Source organism: Lontra canadensis, unplaced genomic scaffold (genome assembly GCF_010015895.1).
Source record: "Lontra canadensis isolate GAN:19392208 unplaced genomic scaffold, GSC_riverotter_1.0 scaffold63, whole genome shotgun sequence".
Classification (NCBI taxonomy): Eukaryota; Metazoa; Chordata; class Mammalia; order Carnivora; family Mustelidae; genus Lontra; species Lontra canadensis.
The window spans coordinates 9,669,612-9,690,793 of record NW_022631057.1 but is presented as its reverse complement, the minus strand read 5'-3'; the positions used below and the strand labels follow the sequence as shown (position 1 = coordinate 9,690,793).

General features: G+C 55.1%; 1 protein-coding gene across 2 annotated transcripts in view; it reads right to left on the bottom strand.

Moving 5' to 3' along the window:
- Window positions 1-17,025, bottom strand: part of ADORA1 (adenosine A1 receptor) — a 31,503-nt gene extending 14,478 nt beyond the window's left edge. The window contains exons 1-2 of one of the 2 annotated variants that reach the window (XM_032878312.1): window positions 16,790-17,025; window positions 15,527-15,924 (exon numbers count right to left, since the gene is read on the bottom strand). In XM_032878312.1, the coding sequence (XP_032734203.1) occupies window positions 15,527-15,867 (341 nt within the window). In that variant the 5' untranslated portion in view covers window positions 15,868-15,924; window positions 16,790-17,025. Of the gene's footprint in view, window positions 1-15,526; window positions 15,925-16,274; window positions 16,557-16,789 lie in introns of those variants that run through there. The other variant, XM_032878310.1, reaches the window with a different exon arrangement.
- Window positions 17,026-21,182: the final 4,157 nt, after the last annotated feature.

The window sequence follows — 21,182 nt, the reverse complement described above, 5'->3', positions numbered from 1 at the left end:
CTAACATCTCTCAGTCCTTAGTGTCCCATATTGTCTGAGCTCCTCGGACTAGAGTATGCGTGAGGGGCAGGACCCAGGGGCACGCAGCACAATATCTGGTGCAAAAGTAGCCTTCCTCACCTTTGTTTGGGGAGAGGCTGACTCAGGAGGCCACAGAAAGGAAAAGCATTGTCTTGGATCCTACAGGAAAGAGGAACAGAGACCCCTGCCAGGTCCCTTGCAAATCCACTTGCGTGACCTGTTTCTCTTAACGGATGTCTACCTCCACTGTTCAGGGAGAGAAAAGGCCAGGAGCCAGCACTAGAGGAGAAGGAGGGGAGAGAAGTTCCCCATCTTGGCAATGTGGTAACAACACAGCCCAGCACGGCTTGCAAAGTGCTTCCCAGCCAGTGATCCAACTTGTTGCAAACATCAGCTCGCCAGGTAAACAAAGAGCGGATTATTGCCAATTTGCAGATTGGAAAACTAAGGCCCAGCAAGATTTGATGAGTGCCCAAGGCCACTTGGGGTCTGAGCTGAGCCTGAAGCCCTGAGCCTGAAGCCCAGGCCTCTTTACAGGATGCCCCCTCTACCTATGGGTGGCAGAGAAGGTCCTTCCAAGCCCCTCACTGCGCCCAGCCAAGGGCCCGCCGGGCTACCTCTCTAGCCCACCTCCACCACTCTCACCTCCGTGGACTGTGTGGGATCGTTTCTGCTGCCATGGTGCTGGCAACACCTCCGGATTTAGCTTCCCTGCCCTTGTGATTGAAGCAACTGCACAAATGTCTGAGCACACGCAGGCCCGGGGGCTTGCGAGAAAACAGGCAGAGCCTAGAGGAAACCAGGCAGCAGGCCAGGCCTGTACCCACTGGCAGTCCCTGCCCCAGAAGCCTCGGCCATCATAGCTCAGCCCGTGCTGATTTCTCTCACCATCTGCGAAACCTTGCGCTCTGTGCCCATCTCAGGCTCGAAGCCCCCTGAGGACGGTCAGGGCTGGTCTGGAAATCCCCGAAGCTGGTCAGGGTCCCCGGTCTGGAAATCCCCGAGGACAGTGGCAGTGGCAAGTGGGGTATCAGCAACGACATCCGCTTTTGCTATTCATGAGCCGGGCAACCATTTTCAAGTGACTTTACCTCCCCAGCACCGTATTCACGTGTAAAATGATGCTGATCTCAGCCTGGCAGAAAATTACATATGTTGCCCAAGAAGGTTCTGGGTGATGCTCCGGACACTGAGCGGGTAGTCCACACCCCAACACCCCTTCCAGGGAACCCTCCAGGCTCTAGCCAGAGTACAGGGGAGGAGCCTGGAGCAGGAAGGGAGGTGCCCAAGGCTCTGGATCCAGAATGGGATGGGACACAACCTTACCTGCCTGTAGGGCTTCCGGCACCTCCCAGCCCTGCCACCCGGCCACTTCCCCAAGACCCAGCTCACCAACGCCAGACCTCGGCATGCACCCAGAGGACGCCCTTAAGCCCCACAGGCAGATAATGTCAGCTGCCCACCCCAACTGCACCGAGGACGAAGAAACACACGCACACACACACACACACACACACACACACACACACACCATTATCCATCCATCTCCCTCCCTCCCACCAAACAGCAGGAAAGGGAAGAACGAGCCCCACGATCCTGCAGGGAGATGCTGGGCTTAATCGTCCCTTTTCATGTCTAACAACAGACAATCTTGTGCACTGGTTACTGTTCCATTTTCATCCGTAGTGACTGAGGCTCAGAGTTTGGCTAAGGTCAGATTACGGAAGTAGCAGAGGCCAGACTGGGAGACCAGTACGGCCAGCCTGGCGGGGAAGTGGGGGGCCGTGAGCTCTCTACCAGTGGAGATGCAGGTCCCGTGGGGCGAGGGGAGATTGTTTGTCCCAGTGCCAGACCAGGCCCCGAGATCTGGCCTCCTGGTTCCCAGCCGCCAGCCTCCCTCTGTACTGGCCAGATGGGGAAATCACGTCTCTCCCAGCCTCCCCTGGTTTGGGAGAAGGCTCCCTGGCCTGGATTCTCCTCACAGGTGTTTTGCTAGAACATTTTTTTTTCTTCAAGGCTTGCCTGTGGACTGAGCTCTGGCACGGGCCACGTTCCAACAGGAAGAGTGGGGCACAGAGAAGGCCCTTCCTTGCCTACATGATTCCAGCAGCGGGAGCAGACACTCTCTCCTGTGCAGGTAACCGCCCCCCACCCCTAGGAACTCTCGAGCACGAACAGTAGCCCCCCCCCGGGGGGCCTGCCCCCTCACTGAGGCGTGAAAGTCCCGCAGCAGCCTGCAGACACAAGTCACTGTCAAGTCCTTCCCCGCCAACCTCAAGGCACACCTCCCCACCTCGGTGGCCCCAGGAAGTCTTGATGGGATGCAGCCTCCATTCCCCGACCCTCATGCTCCTGCCCGGGGAGCAGGCTGGAGCCGGGAGCTGTCGACAGCTCCAGCAGGTGGTAGACAGCACGGCCTGACACCCAAGAGGGAAGAGCTTTCTCTTTAAACATCAGCTTCCAAGGCAAACTTGGCTCCCCTGCCTGGCGTGTGGCAGCACCCACTTCCTGACCCTCCCCACTTCCTCGTGGCAGCTCCATCTGGCCCTTGGGTCTCTGCTCCCCTCACGCACCTGCAACCCTGTAGAACACATCGGCTCCTTCTGCTACCTCCGTGCCAGGCCGCCAGGCCACCCCCCGGGCAGCACTTGGAACTACAGGCCAGAGAGCAGACTTGGGCTGGGGCTGAGGGTCACAGAAACTCCTCCCTCCCCCCCATACTCCCCAGGACCAACAGATCCCCGAACAGTGAAGCCGTTCTCCCATCCCATTCCAAGAACAAGAACACTGCCTCACAGAGAACTCCTTGCAGTTGGGACTGGAATTAGGCCCATTTTATAGATGGGAAAACTGAGACCCAAAGAGGGACGTGATTTGCCCCAAATCACCCAGAATAAATGTTGGAGTCCGGGCTCAAATACAGATCTTTTCACTCATCCATTCAGATGTTAACTCAGCAATTCTGGTTATACTTAGCCGTTATATGCCTGAACTCACATTGTCCAACCTTGCTGAACCTCAGCTTCTCAGAAACCACGGACATTAGGGCTATATTATACTACTCACGGCAAACACTGTTAGCACTCTTCATAAAATTGTGCATAGATTTCAATAAGAGAGCCCAGTCTCTCTCCCTCCGCACCCGCCTCTTGCGTACACTCTAAACGAAGGGAGTCCATATAAAGCATTTAGCACAAGGCCTAGCACATATTAGGTACTCAAGAATCACTTGCTACTATTACCATTCATTCACTGATTCACTGTGCCAGTCGTCAGATATCAAAAATGGGCAGAAAGCACACTGGGCACTACGGAGACAGGGAGGAATAGGCTGGCCCCCCCCCAACCCACATGCACACACACACATAAACTGCTCAGGGGCAAGTGAGGGAGATTACCTCCACGCAATTTGACAAGGGCTGTGTTTGAAGCCCTTGAGGAACTGTGGGAACATGAAGGCAGATCAAAGAAGGCTTCCTGGAGGAGGTCTCATCCGAGCTGAGCATTAAAGAAGAAGTAGGAGTTAGACAAGAGAAGAGAAGAAAATAGCTTCCTGGGGTGTTTGTGTGTGTGTGTGTGTTTAATCGTGGTCTTACATGTTAAACCCCCTTTGTTTATCCTTCTTCTCCACTCCGAGGATGCACAGGGTAAGAAGTGAGTGGCCTAGAGACAGGGAAAGTGGGTTTTGAGCCCAGGTACAAGGCGGTGTGGGGCTGAGCATCCTGGCTGGGGGAGTGACCTTGGCTTTGTGTGCCAGGGTGCAGGCCAGGCCGGCTCAGGCCTCTTGCTACGTGGCAGCTGGTAAACCATGTCTCACCACACGAAAGCTGAGCAGACTGTGGGTCTGGGCCCTTGAGGACGGGATCTATGTTGTCAGAAAACACTTGTTGACTTGAACCCATAACCTGTGTTCTTATGTCAAGGAGGATTCATGGTGGGGGACGGGGCATGAGGACTGGGGTTTGGGGGAGCCACAAACACTAAAGAGACCAGCTGTGCTGGGACACTTGTCTGGGCCTCAGAGAGGGAGAGCTGGGTGGGGTTTGGGGAGAGCAAGCAGGGTCAAATGGAAGGGCTTCCAGACCCTCCAGGATATTATTTTTTATTTGCAAAAAGAAAAAGAAAAAGAAAAAGAAAAAGCTATAACCCTCTACACATACACACACACACTCACACACAAGCACACACCCAGATGTGCACGTGTGAATGCACGCACACACCCCGCTAAGAGCCTCCCCAGCCCTCGCTGGCTCGCTGGCTCACTCCCAGACTGTCAGCCCCCCACCCCCGCCTCCCCCCTGGGACCTGACACAGCCGCTCTGAATGGTGTCTGTGTCTCTCCCCAGCCCTCCCTGGGCCACTGTCATCAAGGCAGCCCTGGGAGCCCAGGACGTGGGGGGTTGGGAGCTGTGTTTACTCCTTGGTAGGTGTGTCTGCTGGGCACTGTGAGTCCCCAAACACTCGGAATGCTCCCCGCCCCCGCAGAGAGCAGTTACGGAGCCGCCGCCCCCCAGGGGAGCCCTTGCTTCAGCTCCATCCGATGGATAGATGCCAGGCCTCTCAGGAGGACAAGGAAGGCTCAGGAGAGGCTGCTCATACCCTCCCTCATAGAAACAGAAGCATGGGGACCAGAGGGAGCCAGGCTGGGTCCAGACACCAGGATTCTCCCTGCAACGTGCAGGGAAGCTTGCGTGAGACCTTTCACCCCTCCGCACCCCGGCCCCCCCACACCTTCTGATCTCTCGGGAATGTTTTCATGAAATAACCCTTCACGCTCCACTACCTGCCTTTGCCCTCTGTGGATGAACATGAAAGATCCGACTGACTTCTTCCCAAGCCGGCCACTCCATCTGGCCCACGGAGGCCTCCTCCCTCCATGCGAGCGAGCATTCCCTCGTTCCTTCCAGGGACAGACACTGACTCAGCTGCCTACCAGGAGGCAGGGGTGCATGTGTTAGGTACTGGGATACAATGAGCAAGACCGAAGGAGAGAACCACGTCCTGCCCTCACTGGCAGCGGCACCCATTTGACACGGACCTGAGCCCAGTGGGACCCCAGCAGTCACATAACAGGGAGCTGTGGATGGAAATCGAGTCAGGATTATCAGACAATAGGAAACGCCCCCGCTCCCTGAGTGCCTACTATGCGTCAGTCTTAACCCAGCTCATCTCTAGGCCTCCTGATGACCACTGGAAGGAAGTATTAAGAAGCCTCTTTGGCAGAAGAGGAAATAGAAGCTCAGAAAGGTTAAGTAAGCGCTCCAAAGTGGCAGAGCCCACCATGCCGGCACCATCGGCATGGGGACACTGCTGTCACCCTTCATTCCACTGATGTGTCTCCGTGAAGCAGGGCGAGAGACGCCTGCCTGAAAAGGGGATCATTAAGATATCTGGGGTAGATTTTTGCAAACAGACCCCCTCTTGCGCCCGCCAGAGAATCATTGCCTGGTGAGTTCCCGTTCCAGCTGGGTGGGTGTGCCTCGGAGCTCCTGGTTCCGGAAGGACAGGCGAAAAAAGAACTGAGAAGAGGCACTTGTCTTGCTGTAGTCTGGGCCCCTCCTCAGGGAAGAGAGGGGAGTATCGGAGCCTGGTGGCCTCTGAGATCAGGCTGCATGCTGCCCGCCGCGAGGTCTGGTCTTCGGTGCCTGTGCCCACTGTGCCAACTGCCCCGCAAAGCAGTCTCTGCTGCACGAGGCTTCTTCGTAGAAGGACAGACGGGGCTTCTCTGAGCAGCCCAGGTCCCCCCTGCTCTGCCCATCAGGGCGGGGCCAGAGCTGACACTGGTTCACTGTTTCCTGACCGTCTGTCCTCTCTGCTGCCTTGGTGGAAACTGCACTGCTCAGCACCCCACCGCGGCTGTGCAGGGGGACCCTGTTGTAGGGTGGAGGAGGGACGGCCACCACACAGGGGATCAGCACAATCCTCAGTGCCAGGCCGGGTGGGTTGCAGCGATGTGGGTGGGAAAGGAGGCTCTGGAGGGACACAGAGAGTCTGGGGACAGTGCCACCGAGGGACACCAAGGATGGGCAGGGACTTGGGGGCCTCAGCTATCCCCGAAGCCACTGCGTCTCGTTCTGAATGGAGCCTGGCAGGAAAGAAGAACCCCCAACTCTGCTGTCTCCTTCTGGAAGATTTAGGGAGCCCAAAGCCACACGTCCTTGTTACGGTTGTTCCAGCCTAAGAAAGCCAACAGCCTCCTAAGAAGCAAGGTAGGAAGACAGTAGAAGCAGCAGCTGGAGCCACCCAGGAAGCTGGCTGGATATTTGAGCGGATCCTTCCTAAAGGCTGTCGGGCGGAAGAAAGGGCCCAGGTCCTGGACTCCATGAAGGAGCAGAAGCTGGGAAAGGAGCGCGAGAGAGAAGATGACCGGAGGACCTGAGTACCTACTAGGGCTTGAATCTCCCTCCAGTTTCTTCCTTTCCCACCCTCTCTCCAGAATCCGCACCACCATCTATCCAATGGCTTCAATCATAAACGTGGCAGCAACACTTGACCCCTTCTCCTGCCTTGCACACCCTGTCCATTCCCATTTGGTTCTAACTCTAACACACCCTAACTCTTTCCAGTTCCTTCCACCTCCACTGCCTCCTGGGCTCCCTGCCTGCCCCCACCCCCGCCTATAACCATGAGCTCTTCCAGTCTTCTCTTGCCCCCTCCAACCCATCCCCCACACAGCAGGCAGAGTGACCTTTTCATGTTAATGTGCTGAATACACTGATGGAGTTTTTTCAATGTTATACCACCCTTGCAAGAATGCAGTAAACCCTATTTGGCTGTGATGTATTATCCTTTTTATCTATCACTGGATTTGATTTGCTAATATTTTGTTGACGAATTCTGACCTTTAAAAATGTAATTGAGATTATGTCATTCCTGCTGAAAGCACTCAGTGGCTTCATTGCGCACTTAGAATAAAATCCAAACTCTTGACCATGAACCACAGGGCCTACACGGCTCTACTTAAGTCCTCAGGCACCTGTGGGTTTCCTTAGACACTGAATCGGGGTTTGGAGATGCCAGAGCCAGCCGCAGAGAAGAGCACGATGGTCACGTTCCTTGAATTCTCCTCAAGTTCTGATTGTAGCCACCACTCGCTTATCGGTGTGCTGGCTCGCTCCCTCCACCAGTGTGGACCGGGGCCCACTCCTTGACCATGACCATGATGAGACACCTAGTGCCTGAGCCAGAATCTGGCCTTTCTCGGTGATGCAGGAATGAACTCTCCACCTTCTCCCATGCCTGCGTCAGCCCAGCTGAACATGGCTGTGATAAGCACACAACCACGCCACTGGACTCTCCCCTCAGATTCATCACCTTGAACTTCAGGTGGGCTCTTCATGCCGTCCCCGATTATAGTCCACTTCCCAAGTCTAGTCCCTCCCCCACTTCCAGAAAATTATTCCACACTTGCTACTCTCCCTCCCGCCTCCTCCCGCCTCCTCCCACCTCCTCTTGTATCCTCCCTCCCAGCCAGTGACCTTGCTTCCCACTTCCGGGAGAAAGCTGAAACACGCAGAAGAGAGCTTCACCTCCCAGCGTCTGCACCCACATACTCTGACTTCCTGCCTGATTGAGGACCTCCGAGCATCTCTAAGGCAGCCCCTCTGTGTGGGTCCTGACCCTGCCGGCCAAACCAAAGCCATCAACCCCAAAATCCTCTCCTTGGCTCCAATGTTAGTTTTGCGGTTTCTGCTGGGTGGTTAGTCATCAGCACACAAATGTACTAATGTCCCTCCAATCTTAGAAAACAGCACAAAACAAAGTACCCTGTTCCCACTTCTCCCAGTGGCTTCTGCCCCATTGCTTTGTTCCCTTCATAACAAAATTCTTCAAAAGAGTAACCTACATTAACTGCCTTCAATTCCTCCCTCTTCTCTCTTGAGCTTTCTCTAGCCAGGCTTTCTGCTCCCACCACTCCATGACATTGCTCTTGCCAAATTCACTGGTAATTCTCAGGCCTCATCTCCCTGGACCCATGGGCAGCCATTTGCAGCAGCCAATCCCTTGCTTCTCCTTGACATACTTTCCAAGCACTCACTCGGAGCTCTGGGTTTTCCTCTTTCGTCTGCCTCTCAGTGCTCAGGCCTCGTCTCTTCCCCATCTGTACTTTGCTTCTGAAGATCTCATCAAGGTTCCTTGGAGACACATACACCATCGACCTGCAATGGTTCTCGAGTTTATATCCCCAGCCTGCATCTCTCATCTGAACTCCACCCTTGCGTATCCATCCAACCTCCCGCTCAACATTCCAGAGCTATTCGACAGACACCCCAAATTCAATGTGTCTGAATCTGAACCTCATGGCTCACAAAACCCATACCGCCCAGCAGCCCTTCCCGCCTCAAATAATGCCAACTCCAGCCTGCCAGTGGCTTAGGACTGAAAGTCTGGTCATGCTTGACTCTTCTTTCTCTCCCATCCCACATCTAGTCCATAAACAAATTCCTTGGCTCTTCAAAATACATCCAGAATGTGAACAAATCATCGTACATTCATACAATGGAATTCTAGCAATGAGAAGAAAAACCACAAGCCATCCAACAAACAACAGAAAAAGTCCTACTGTTTCGTTCAATAACAGGGATGAATCTCAGATGTAATTTTAAGCTTCAGAAGCCAGACACAAAAGAGAACATACTACTGGATTCCCTTTGTAGAAGTTCAAGATCAGGCAAAATGAGTCCATCGGGATGAAGGTCAGAATAGCGGTGACCTTTCCGAGGATATGGGCGGGACCCAAAGGAACCTTCCAGAGTGCTGAAAAAGTTGCAAATACTGATGGGGTGCTGGTTACATAGATACACCTACATGCAAGAATGTATCAAGGTATACGCTTAAGACTTAAGCATTTCACTATATAAACATTTTACCTCAATAAAAAGTAAAATTTGGAAATGCACAGCCAGAATGAACCACTTTTCACCACCCGCTGGGCGCCATTCTGATTCAGGCCACTTCCCTCGAGCCATTACTGCACTAATTAATGAGACCCCTGCTTTCCCCTACAGTGCCTTCTCAACACAGCAGTAGAAGAAGCCTTTAAAACCCAAGTCAAATCATGTGGCTCCTTTGCTCTAAACCCTGCAATGGTTCCCACCTCCCTCAGAATAAAAGCCAGTGTCCTTCCAGCAGGCCCCAAGCCAGGAGGTCATTATCTCTCCAGTCCTGTCTTGGACAATTCTCCAGCTTTCTCACTCCACCCCAGCTGCACAGACCTCCTTGCCAGTCCCCAAACCCTTCAGGTACATTCCTTCCCTAGGACCTTTGCTCTAAATATTTCCTCTGCGTGAATGTTCTGATGGCTTCCCGGCATAGCCCCTCTCCTCTAAGGTTCTGCTCAGATGGCACCTTCTTAACGGAGTCTCTCCTGACACCCCCAGTCCCACCACAGGCAGGTTGGGAGTTGGTCCTCGGCCACCTTGCCCCGCAGGAATCCACAATGTTGACAGTGGCTAAGAGCTTCCAGATGGAGAAGAGACAGGACCAGCCCGCTCATCTTTGTGTCTGCAGGTGCAAGGCCTGCAAAGTGCCTGGGACACAGCAGGGGCTCAATGTCAGTTTATGAAGTAGGTCTGTGGAAGTCACCATCTCTCTGACCTTCTGCCTCTACTAGGGGTAAAACCCCCAGGGTGAGGAGCGATGCAGGAGAAAGTGCCTCTTCTCCACTTCTCTGGGCTCAGGGAAGGCCTTTGCCAGTGCCTCCACCTCCCTGCCCACCCCCAAGCCGGTATCTCCAAGGGTGCATGAGTGCCAAGACCCATCCTCCCCCCCATCTCTTCCTCCCCCATCCCATCACAACCCACCAGCCCCTTCTTTGTTCTACAGCAGCTGGCAGCCTCCTCTGGGCTGGAGTAAGGAAGCTGAGGCTGAAGAGGTAATTCACGTAGCCCAAGGAACTCTCCGTCCTCCTTCCTCTCTGCTCTGTGCCCACCCTGCCAAATGGGGCCAACTAGGAAGTGCCACGTTCCGAACCTCTCCCCAGAGGACTGCTCTCCTCACCAAGAGGCAAAGAAACAGGATGTCCAGGCCTCCAGGAATAGAGACGAGGCAATGAGAAGGAGGCCGGGCCCGCCAGTCCTGCCCTGCCTAGCCCGGAAGAGCAAATGGGCAGAGGAGTACGAGACACACTCTGGGGATCCGCAGTGTCTGTGGAGTTGGGCCAGAGGAGTGGGGAGAGGTGGAGTAAAGACGGGAAATATTTAACCCCATTTAAAATTCCTGATGCACACCCAGGGCTCTGGACTTGGCCCTGACCGCACAAACGATGTAAACTGTGAGCACCCTTGTAGAGTTAATTGCGATAATACAAAATCAGTAACAATCCAAACGGCCAAAAATGTAAGAATGAATAAATAAAACGTAAAATTCATTTATTCAAAACAAGTGTCTGGCATGCCTACTCTGGGTCAGGCACAGGGGATACATACACAGATGGGGTCCTGGTCCTCTTGCTGTTTAGCAAGCTCAGGAAAACCACCTAGACCATGAGCGACTGGGGAGAAGTAGAGGCAGCCTGAGTACCTAACAGAGGAGACTGGCCCGGTCCAGGGGGAGAGGGGGTCAGAGACACCCTCCCGGAGGAGGGACTGTGTTAGCTGAGACCTACAAGATGAATGAAGGGACAATCCAATATTTTACCCTCATAAAATTCTTACAAAACAGCTCTTATTGACATAGGGAAATACTTATAATACAGTAAGTAAATAAAGTGGGATAGAGAGCCACACGTGCTCTCACCATGTAAAAATTATATTTTTATCTATCTATCTATATATATATATATATATATATTTATAGATACAGATATATAGAGAGGTACATGTGGAAAAATTTTCTGGAACACCAAAATGTTAACACTAGTTATCTGTAGGTGGTAGAATTACTGGTGACTTTACCATCTTTCTTCTTCCCTACATTTCTCAACATTTTTACCATGAGCATGGATTCCATTCATGCTGAGAAATAAATATCAAGTGTCAGGGCACGGCCTCCAAGATTCTACCCCATGACCCTTGGTCAAAGGCTTCTCTAGAAGGCATCGTGGCCATTCCCCTGCTTCCAAGCAGCGCTAACTCCTGGAGTACAGGCACAGGAGACACTCTGGTTATCAAAAAAGACCCAGGCTCACCACTGTGGGAAAGGCTGACTTGATTCCTAACAGCAAACGGGTCCTAATCTACCAGATTTCTCCCCTGCTCCAGCATGCTGGCCTCCAGCACTTTCTCCTGGGCTCTCCGGGGTCAGTGGCCCAGTTGGGCAGGCCTCCAGCTATGGACAGAGGTAGACCAGCCTGGGGCTCCACTGCCCACTGGAGGGAAGGTGAGGAAGTCTGAGAGGGAGGCACCCAGCACGGCCGAGCCGAGTGCAGAGTCCACTGGCAAAGATCAGAGGAGAAAAATCACCCCACTGGCAGCCTTGAGGAAACTCCTCCATAAATCCCACAGCTTTGTGGGTCTGATTCAAGATACCTGCGGGCTCACTGCTCAGAGACGTCTGGTTAGACAAGCCCAGATTCAAATCCTATCTCTGCTCCTGACAAGATGTTTGTCTGGGCAAATCACTGAACTCCCCTGGCCCTCAGACTTCAGTGTATCTACAGAAATGTCTACTGAATGGGGATAGCAATGCTGTCTGCGAGTGAGAGGCCAGAACACTAAATACGATGAACCATGTAAAAAACAAACAAAAACACATAGCATTGTGCCTGACTCAGAACCCCTGGGAACTAGAAAATACAACCCAACACACCCCTCCCATGGTCTCAGCACCACACCAGCCCGAGTCGCAATAAGGAAGAACCATAGAGTTAGAGTTGAAAGGACGCTCAGAGGCCTCAGATCTAGTCCCATCACCTAACGGGTGAGGTGAGGGTGGGGCTCAGAGAGGTTGAGTATTTTAGCCAAGGATGCACAGCTAGGTAGTAACAGAGCAAGGCTCAAACTCAAGGTTTTCTGGCTCCCAGAAGCCTACCACCCTTTCACGCCACCCCAGCTTCTCTGGCCGGAGACAGCCCTGGCTCAGGGCTCCTTCCCACAGACAGGGCTTTGGTCGGGGAGCCCCCTGTTGGCACCCCACCCCATAACCAGCCCCCTGGCGTCAGAAGGCCGCCAAAGAAATTCAGGGTGAGGGGTGGTGGATGAACGTTGGAGATTCCCTAGAAGTAGGAGCTCTGGGGGAACAGGGTTTGGATTACCAGGCATGCAGAGGTGCTATGCAAATAAGATACAAAACACATGTAAATGACCACACGTTATTGATGAATCAACAATTTGAGCTCGCTCTTTTTTTTTTTTTTTTTTTTTTGGTAACTCGATCATACTATGTGATGTGAAGCTTTTTTCTCTCTTGGCGTTGTGCCGAATGGAATGAAATAAAATTTGTGGTTGGCTGACCAAACCACACTTTGCTTGGTGAGGGGCCCAGGCTCACTTCTGTCACCAAGCCACCCCACAGATGCCTCCCCAGTGCTCAGGCACTAGTACTCCCCAGTGTCCACAGCATCTGCCTCCGCCTGGCTTGTCAGGGCAGCAAGCCCAGTGCAGGGGGACCTTCGGCTGAGAGATATTCTCCCAGGCCCAGCAGACTGCTGACTCGAACTCATCCTCTTCCTCTCGTAGGGGGACGGGGAAGGGATGGGGCATGGTCTGGAGTGGCCCAGCCCATCAACCCAGGCTCCAGGATCCTGGCCTTAGGAGCTAGACCCCAGCCGCCTTTCCTCCCTGAAGGGACTCCTGTCCAGCAGCAGGACCTCCCACGCAGTGCTGGGGCGTAGCTCCGAAGGAATGGCCTGGGCTGTCGGGGCAGCTATGGTCAGATCCCTGAAGGAGAATGCAGGGGAGGTCTAGTTCCCAGCAAGAAGGTTAGAGGTCAGACATCTGGAAGGCCTGATGGAGGCTCAAGCCGGTGAGCTCTGAAAACTCATCCAACTCAATCGACATTTACTGAGTGTCTGCCTTGTGCCAGGCACTGAGCTAGGCGTTCTGGAGAATTTGCAGAAATGGACAACATGCACTGGCTGCTCAGGTCACTGCCTTGAACACACTGACAAGCCACCAAGGAGGAAGAGACATGTATAAATATAACGTAGCAGTATTTTGAAACCTCCCTGGAAATGCAGTGTGCGTGTGTGTGCGCGTGCATGCACATGTTGGCGGGAGGGCATGTGCATGGCTGCAGGAGAGCGCAAGTGTGCGTGGGGTGCGGCGCCCAGGCTGGCTTGTTCACACCCACTTTGAGCCAGATGTTAATAAGGTTAATAAAGCTACACACATAAACATACCACTTATGGCTTGCAGGTAACACTAAGTGCATCATATCGTGCTAAGTGTTTATATATAGGAGTTTATTATCTTCTTCCCATCATTTTAGGAAGAAGGTACTACTATTTTTTAAATGATGTTTATCATTTTATATTTTTAAGGATTTTATTTATTTATTAATGAGCGAACACAAACAGGAGAGAGGGAGAAATGGGCAATGCGGGGGCTCGATCCTAGGACTCTGTGATCATGACCTGAGCCAAAGGCAGATGCTTCACCAACTGTGCCACCCAGGTGCCCGAAGAAGGCACTCTTACTAATGTTCCCTTTTGTAGATGAGGAAATTGAAGCTTCACAACAAGGGCACACAGCTAGGAACTCATAGCAAGGATTTGAGCCCAGATCTGTATTCTCTGTCTCAGGCACCCCCCTGCCTTGGCCCTCAAAAGGCAACTCCCCAAGACTCCCAGCTCCTGGAGGCTGGAGCAAGGAGCAACCACAGCTGCGCCCTGGAAGACCAAGCCTGCAGTCCTGCCGCCTCAGCCACCCCCACTCCCACAGGGCGAGTCGGGCACATTCTGCAGGCCTGTGACCTCTGTCACATCAGGATCAGGCCTTGGGTTCACCTTGGCACCCGCTCAGCAAATAGGATTTCTCGAGCAGCCCTCCTACATCTGCATATCTGAGTGAGTTTCCTAATGTGGCAACACTTTGCTAGAATGGCCGGGCTGGGAGGCCCAGGCAGCCCTAATGGGCTGAGACTGGCTTCCTCTGCACAGCCCAGCCGCAGCCTGGGACGAATGGCAGCAGGAGGGCACCTCCACAGCCGCGCCCACGGGCGGCTACAAGGCTTCCTTCTCTACCTCCCCCTGTCCCCCGAGCAGCAGTTTCACCCACCTCCCCTGGGAACATGGAGGCTGTGAGGGAGGTACGCAGGGCATGGGGACTGGCATATCATATTGGCGCGGGGCCAGGGAGAGTCAGGAAGGAAGGTGGGCAGTGGAATCTAGGCTGTGCTCCCACCCGGCTTCGGGAGACCCCCTGGGTCTTTCCAAAGTTTCTCCTTTACCAGCTCCTACTCCACCTCCCTTAGAGGCTCGTGAGGAGGATAGGGGAAAAAATGGTGCATGAAGAAAAGCTCTGAAAAGGTAAACGTGCACAAATGTAACACACCCGGGAGAAATGTGGGCGCCTAGGCCTGCCCAGGCAAGTTGCCAAGTGAGGCCAGAGGCCCCATGTCCCAGCTATGGAAGCTACTCTGGGGATGGCAGGTGCCAGAGCTGGCCGGAGCTCCCCAGTAGAAAGGGAATCTGTTGGTGACCAACGGGCCTCCTGAGAGTGTCCCAGCGGGGCTGGCAAGAGACTGGCCGTGAGCCCAGGCGTTCACTGGCACTTGGTAGCCCAGGCACTGCCTGGTGACGAGATTGTGGCCTGGCAGGCCCCAGCGTGGACGGAACGCCTGCCTGAGGACCGCCACTCTCAGGCCACCCACCCTGGCACTGCCTGGACCCAGCGTCAGCTCTTTAGCAGTGACCGGCAAAGTCACACATAGCTTAGCCACAGAACGGGGGCTTCAAGACCAGGCACCAGCATCTCTCCCTGCTCCTGCCTGCAACCGAGATCCCGTGAGTGGAAGTTGGGCAGAGGTGATCAGACCGCTAGGCTTCCACGGGACAGCCGAGGAGGGTGGAGCTGACTGCCGCAGAGCCAGAAAACACGAGAGCTAAAGAGTGTGTTCAGGAAGCCTGCCGGGGTCTCTAGCTGGAGAAGCAGCTCTCCTGTCCCTGGGAGGCCACCATCCTGACACCTTCACCCCACTCTAGCCATCTGCTTGGACCCTTCCCCATCCCCACATGGGAGCATGGTTTATTCCCACCCAGTGCTCACTGTGACCGTCTTGGTGGCTCCCTCCAACCCCCCACCCCAGGCTGGGCAGGCAGCCTGGGCTTCCCTGGCCAGGAGAAGCAGCTCAGGAGAAGCCGCAGCAGCTTGGGCTCTGGGGTCCTGGGCACTCCCAGGTTCCCATTCCTCCCGCTACTCAGCCCCCTCCGCACCCCCACTTCCACTGAGGCTCAGCCTGGCACCGTAGAGGGGACAGGAAGGCAGAGTGAGGGCTGGGGCACAATGGCCCAGGGACTCTCTGGCTTCCATGGGGTCTTCGGCTCTACCTTTTATCCTCTCTCAAGCCACCCAGCCTGGGGCCCAGGGTGGGGCGCCGCGGGTCCCTTCAGCGGCTCTGGACTCACCGGAGGGGGATCTTGACACGGAGGTAGCGGTCCACGGCGATTGCCAACAGGGCCAGGATGGAGCTCTGGGTGAGGATGAGGACAGGGCAGGCGACCATGAGGCAGGTGTGGAAGTAAGTCCGTGGCCCAATGTTGATGAGGATGGCGAGTGGGATGACCAGAGCGCCCACTGCCACATCAGCCACCGCCAGCGAGACGATGAAGCAGAAGGTGGCATCCCGCAGAGCCTGGTTCACCTTCACTGCCCAGATCACCAGCACGTTCCCGGGCACAGAAACCAGGGCGATGAGCACCTCGATGCCAATGTAGGCGGCCTGGAAGGCCGAGATGGAGGGCGGCATGGCACACACAGGCCAGGCACATCAGCAGCCAGGCACCAAAGGTCAGGAGGCAGGCACCTGTGGTCACAGAAGCCTGGGGTGGGGAGGCCTGCCTGGGAGCGGCAGGGGGAGCCCCTGCAGCTAAGAAGCTCCGCTGTCCTCTGGAGTGTTACCCCAATTGGTATATACATAGAGTGCCTGCCCAGGCTGGAGGGAACCCTCCCTGGCCCTTTCTCTGCCTAATCTTTGTCCCCTCCTTTTATCATCCCCAGAGGTTCCATTCAAAAACTTAAAATAGCAGTGCTCACTCCTCCATTAGCTTTTTTTATCAGGTGTGAGGCAGCTCCCGGCCGGCACACACCCCCCACGGGGGTCCCTGTGCCTGGCTCTGCCCACCCAGTCCCCAGAAGAGGCCGCAAGGAGCTCACCATCCCGCCCGCTGGCCACCAGGGGGTCCCGGAGGCGGTTCCCAAAGTTCTGGGCACCTGGCGGCGCGCAATGCTGCGGGGCCGCGCCGGGCAGGGCTGGGCTCCAGGCACCGCGCGGCGGCTCATCGTCCTCGGGCTCCCGCCGCAGCTCTCCCAGCCCGGCCTTTCAAGCAATCACATGGTGTGGCGGAGGCTCAGCCCCGGGCGCTTTTAAAGAGGTAGCACCCCGATGTCGCACCTGGGACGGGGCTGGCAGGCGCGGGGCTGGAGGACCGAGCCCAGCCGCAGATCGCGGCGCAGACGCCCCTTTGCCCGCCGGCGCGCACACGTGCCTGGCGCCACCCACCCCAGCCGCGCCTGGCGCCCACCTCTCAGCAGCGCCCTGGTCCCACTGCAGGGACCCTCCCAGGCCAGCGACTCTCCCCCGCTCCTGCCGCAAAGGGCGTTCTGGTAGCCCCTCTCGGCCCTCTCCTGCATCCCCACTGGGGAGCCACGGGGGCGAGGCACAGACTTACCCAAGGTCACCAGGGCTGGCAGAGCTCCTAGCCACCTGAACGGCTGTGTCCGAGCGCCCTTCCCGCTCGACGCCTTCGGCAGCCGCCCGCTCCGGGGATGCCTGCACGATCCAGGGCCAGCCTGTCAGGTCCAGGGGGATGGTCGCTGGCTGGGACTCCACTCGGGCGCCGGCGCCTCCGTCGCCCCCGGCTCGGGAGCTGAGTGACAACCCGGCTCCGCACACCGGGAGGGGGCGGGGGCGGCGGCAGCACCCGCGGGCCCCTCCCTCCTCGCCCTCCGTCTCCTCCCCCACCCCCTCCTCTAAACAAAGGAAGTGATTCTGGGTGAGAAAAGCTGGGAAAATGTGAGCTTTTCGCAGGGTCTGGTGTATGAATCCAGCCTCAGGAGTGGACAGACGGGAAGCCTCCGTGTGTTCAGTGTCTCGCTTCTCAATGCGAGATGCCCGGAGCCCCGGTCTGGCCGCAGGGAACCCCTGCACCCGGCGGCCTGGCCTCTCACCTGCAGGGTTCCCCCCACCAGGACCCCCTCCCAGCCGTCGGCTAGAAGCAGCCCCCCCACCCTCACCCCACACACACACACACGCTCCTACCCCTCACTGCTGAAACCCTGCTCTCCCATGAAGCCAGCCCCTGCCTATTCTCAGAAACTAACATCCTTCCAGAGCACATTACTTTGTAGGCTCTGTCCTGAGTCATTATATTCCTTTCTCCTCTATCTTTCAGAACTGCTTATTCACCTATTAGCAATGTCCATTTTACAAATGAGGGCACTGGGACTGAGAGGAGTGACCTCTCTTCCTAAGATGATCTCTGCCACTGTCATTCCCTCTTGTGCCCCTTTTCTTTCCTCCTCCTCCCTCTTCGTGGCACAATACCTAAGCCAAAAGGTATCCAGTCCAATCCCCTCGTGTTATAGATAAAGAAGCAGACTCGGGGAAGGAGGGGACTTCTGCCAGATCGCACAGCAAAATCCCAAGGGGGTCAGAGTCAGAAACCAGGCTCCCGACTCCTGACTCCTGACACAGTGCTCTCCACACTGTGCCCCATCCTGATCCCTCCCTTGGCTGCCTCCTGGTGCAGTTACAGTTTAGGTGAATGACTGGGACCCACCAAGGGCCACCTGCGGGCAGACCCTCACCCAGAACACTGTGTCTTGCCAAGACTCTGACCTAAGAAATCCTTGTTCATGGATATTGGAAAAGGGCTTGGGAGGACAAAGAGAGTCGGGTTGTCAGACAAAGAGAATCAGTGCCACCCGGCCAACACCCTGGACCCTGTGGGCACTGCCCCCTTGTTGGGTCTCCGGATCTCCAGAAAAAAGTTCTGCCCAGAGGAGGGTGAGCATAAGGCTTCTGTGGAGGGGGGAGCGGTCTGGCTGAGGCACAGTGGGGATGGGCTGGGGCGGGAAGCTGAGCAGCCGGGAGGAGGAGATAAGGGTTGAGTCTTCCTGGGGGAAGCGGAAGAAACTGAGCTTGGGGAAAGATCACTTCCATTTCTGCCTTCAGGGGGAGCAAGGAATCTGTGCCTCGGGCAGCCAAATTGCAGTCCTTCCCCAGAGCCCAGCTGGAGAAAGGGGGTAGTGCCCACTTTCTTTTCCCTTCCTTTCCCTCCGATTCCTCTGCAGACTTCCTCAACACTCCCAATGACATCCCGACATTCTGCTTACTCCCCATGCCACGTGAACATGCCAACCTGTGCGTCTGTCCCCCTGCCTTGAACCCTTGTCTTGGCCCAAGTTCTTTTGGGATCAAGGCTTTTTTTTTTAATTTTCACTCAGCCCCCTGATTTTCCCTGATGTAGCTGATAGAAAACCTCTGCCCCCGCCAAGACCCAGGCAGGTCCAGCCTGGGGAGGGGGCGGGGAGCGGGGAGGGGATTGCATCACCCTATCCAACCTTCCAGCATCTTCTGCTCTGGAGGGCACCTGAGCCCACCCCCTATTCTTCTTACTGTGGGTGGTTGATATGTAGTGGCTATGTTTGTGTATTACCTGTAGATCATTTGTTTTTCTTCAGTTCTGGGTAAAATGAACCAAAATCCTCTTCCCTTCTTTCCTCTTTCTCTCCCTCCCTCCCTTCCTCCCTCAACCTCTGCCTGTTCCTGGGGCCAGGACTCCTGGGGGATTAGACTGGCCTGTTTGAGAACAGAGCTGGCCCAGTCAGGGTCCATCCCAGAGAGTTGTTCTGGAAAAAAACACGCCATCTCCTCAGAGTCTTCTGGGCAGGAGGGAGTGTGGGAGTGTCTATGGCAAACACAGCACTCCTGGACATGAGAGCCATTTGGTGATGTGAAAAGAGCACTTAATTAAGAGTCAGAAGAGCTGAAAGCTGACTTCTAGGCCTTACTCTGCCACTCACTGGATGGGCGGTCCAGGCAAATCATGTTTCCTCCCTTGGCTTCCGTTTACCCATTGGCCAGCTTAGACAACGGAAATTCTCTCCAGCTCCAAAAGCTGGTAAGTTCGTTCTAAGATGGGAAACGTGGCCAAGATGGAGACCATGGGTGCTGGGCCTTCCACCTAGAAAAATTGTGAGTCCTTGCTACTCCAACTGGAGCAGATTCCAGGACTGAGAGGAAGAGAGTTTTGTGGCAGGGGAAGGAGGATGTTGGAGGTCTATAGTGGGAAAACGACAATGTCGGAAAGTGTAGGCGCAACACGTAGAACAAGATATCCAGAATTTACATTGAGCCAAAAACTCTCTGGCTTTTGAAGTATATCCAGGACCCCCAGACAGAACGACCCACCCCATACCAGGGTCTACTAGTGCTCTGCAGACACATGACCCTCCATGCTTTCCCCTGACTTGAACAGCTGAGTCTTGGTTTTCTCACCCATAAAATGGGCATATAAATACCACCTCACCGCAATTGCGAGGGCTTTGTGAGCTGACTTATGGAGAGTGGCTAGCACAGAAATTTTATCCGTAAGGCAAGTAGGCAGCACCAGGCAGGTGGGGTAGTGTCAGCAGTGGAAGGAGTAGGGGAGTGCAAAATTCTAGAAATTGCTCGGTGTAGCTAGTTGTGCTAAATCCCACAAGGACCAGTTTGGGGACCCCTAAAGGGACCCAATGAAAAGCTTCTATCTAGCATGCGGCTCTGGGAGTAAGAAAATATCACAATGAGTCTAAATGCTCCCAGGGCCTACATTCCTCCCCTTTCCCCTTTACTTCTTGATCCTCCTTCTTTCCTTCCTGGGCTACCTATCCTGGGCTTCTCCAGGCCCCTCACCCCAGCAGTCTCTGTGCTGACGCAGGGGTGTAGAGAGAAGAGGGAGGGCTGAAGTGTAGCGCTCCTGAGGGGCAAACTTCCATGCCCCCCTTCCTAGAATTCTCCAAACTAGACAGGGAAGGGCCTATCCAAGGAGGGAAGCCATTCCCGGGGAGGGGGCGGGGTAGCAAGGATGGGGTAGCAAGGCCAGCAAGGCCCCTAGAGAAGCCTGGAGGACTGGATGAGGTTTTAAGATTTGTCTCTTTTCCCTTTCCAGCAGGCGGGAGGTTATTTTGGTCCCTCTGGTGTTTCTCAACATTGTGCACAAGGAGAGGGGGGAGGAGGGCGGCACCAGGGCGGGCAGGTTGAAGGGGAAGGATTTCTGGATGGCTGGGAAGCCCCTGGCCTTTCCCCTGGGGAGCCCACCTCCAAGGCCCTGTGGTGACTTCCCCCAAGTTCCCTCCCTCTTCAGATTTGGAATGTAGGTCTCTCTGCCTCCTCATATCTTCTTCCCTCTCCCAGGTCAGAGGCTCCTGCTGGGGAGAAGCTGGGGAAGGAGCTTCAGTGCAGCCTGAGTATCCCCGGCGTGCCTGTGTGCTCCTGAGGGCAGGGGATGCATGGGTTGGGTCAGGGCTAGTTAGTCCAAGTTCCTCCAGACAGCACAGAACTGTTCCTGAAGGAGGATGTCACTTTCATGTCTTTGTCAGCCTCGTTGTTCCTTTGTTCATTCATTCATTCATTCTTTTACCCTATTCAACAAACATTTATTGCACCCCTCTTTTGTATCAGAAAGTGAGCTAAGCCCTGGGGATAGAGAGATAAGAAAACTGAAGTCTCCCCCATGATTTCCAGAAAGCTCCAATCAGGTGGGGAACACCGGTTTGAGCAATATCCATCCCTCCTGGGAGGATCAGGATGTCTTTCCAGCCTCGGTCTTTCCTCCCCATGCCCTCCCCTTTCCTTCTGCCCCCAGTCTTGCTGAATTTCAACAGGGATGAAAAAGAGCTTAAAATGCCAGGCCCAGAAGAGTGGCTGGCAGCCCTCTCACCAGTGGCGTGGGGTGGGCGAGTAGCACTGGGAGCTGAGGACCCTTCAGGGCTTGGCAGAGGCCCCCCAAGGCTGGGAAGGAGAGTCAGGTCTTGGAGGCTCGCAAAGCCACCCATACTTCAGCTAGAGGATCTGTGCTC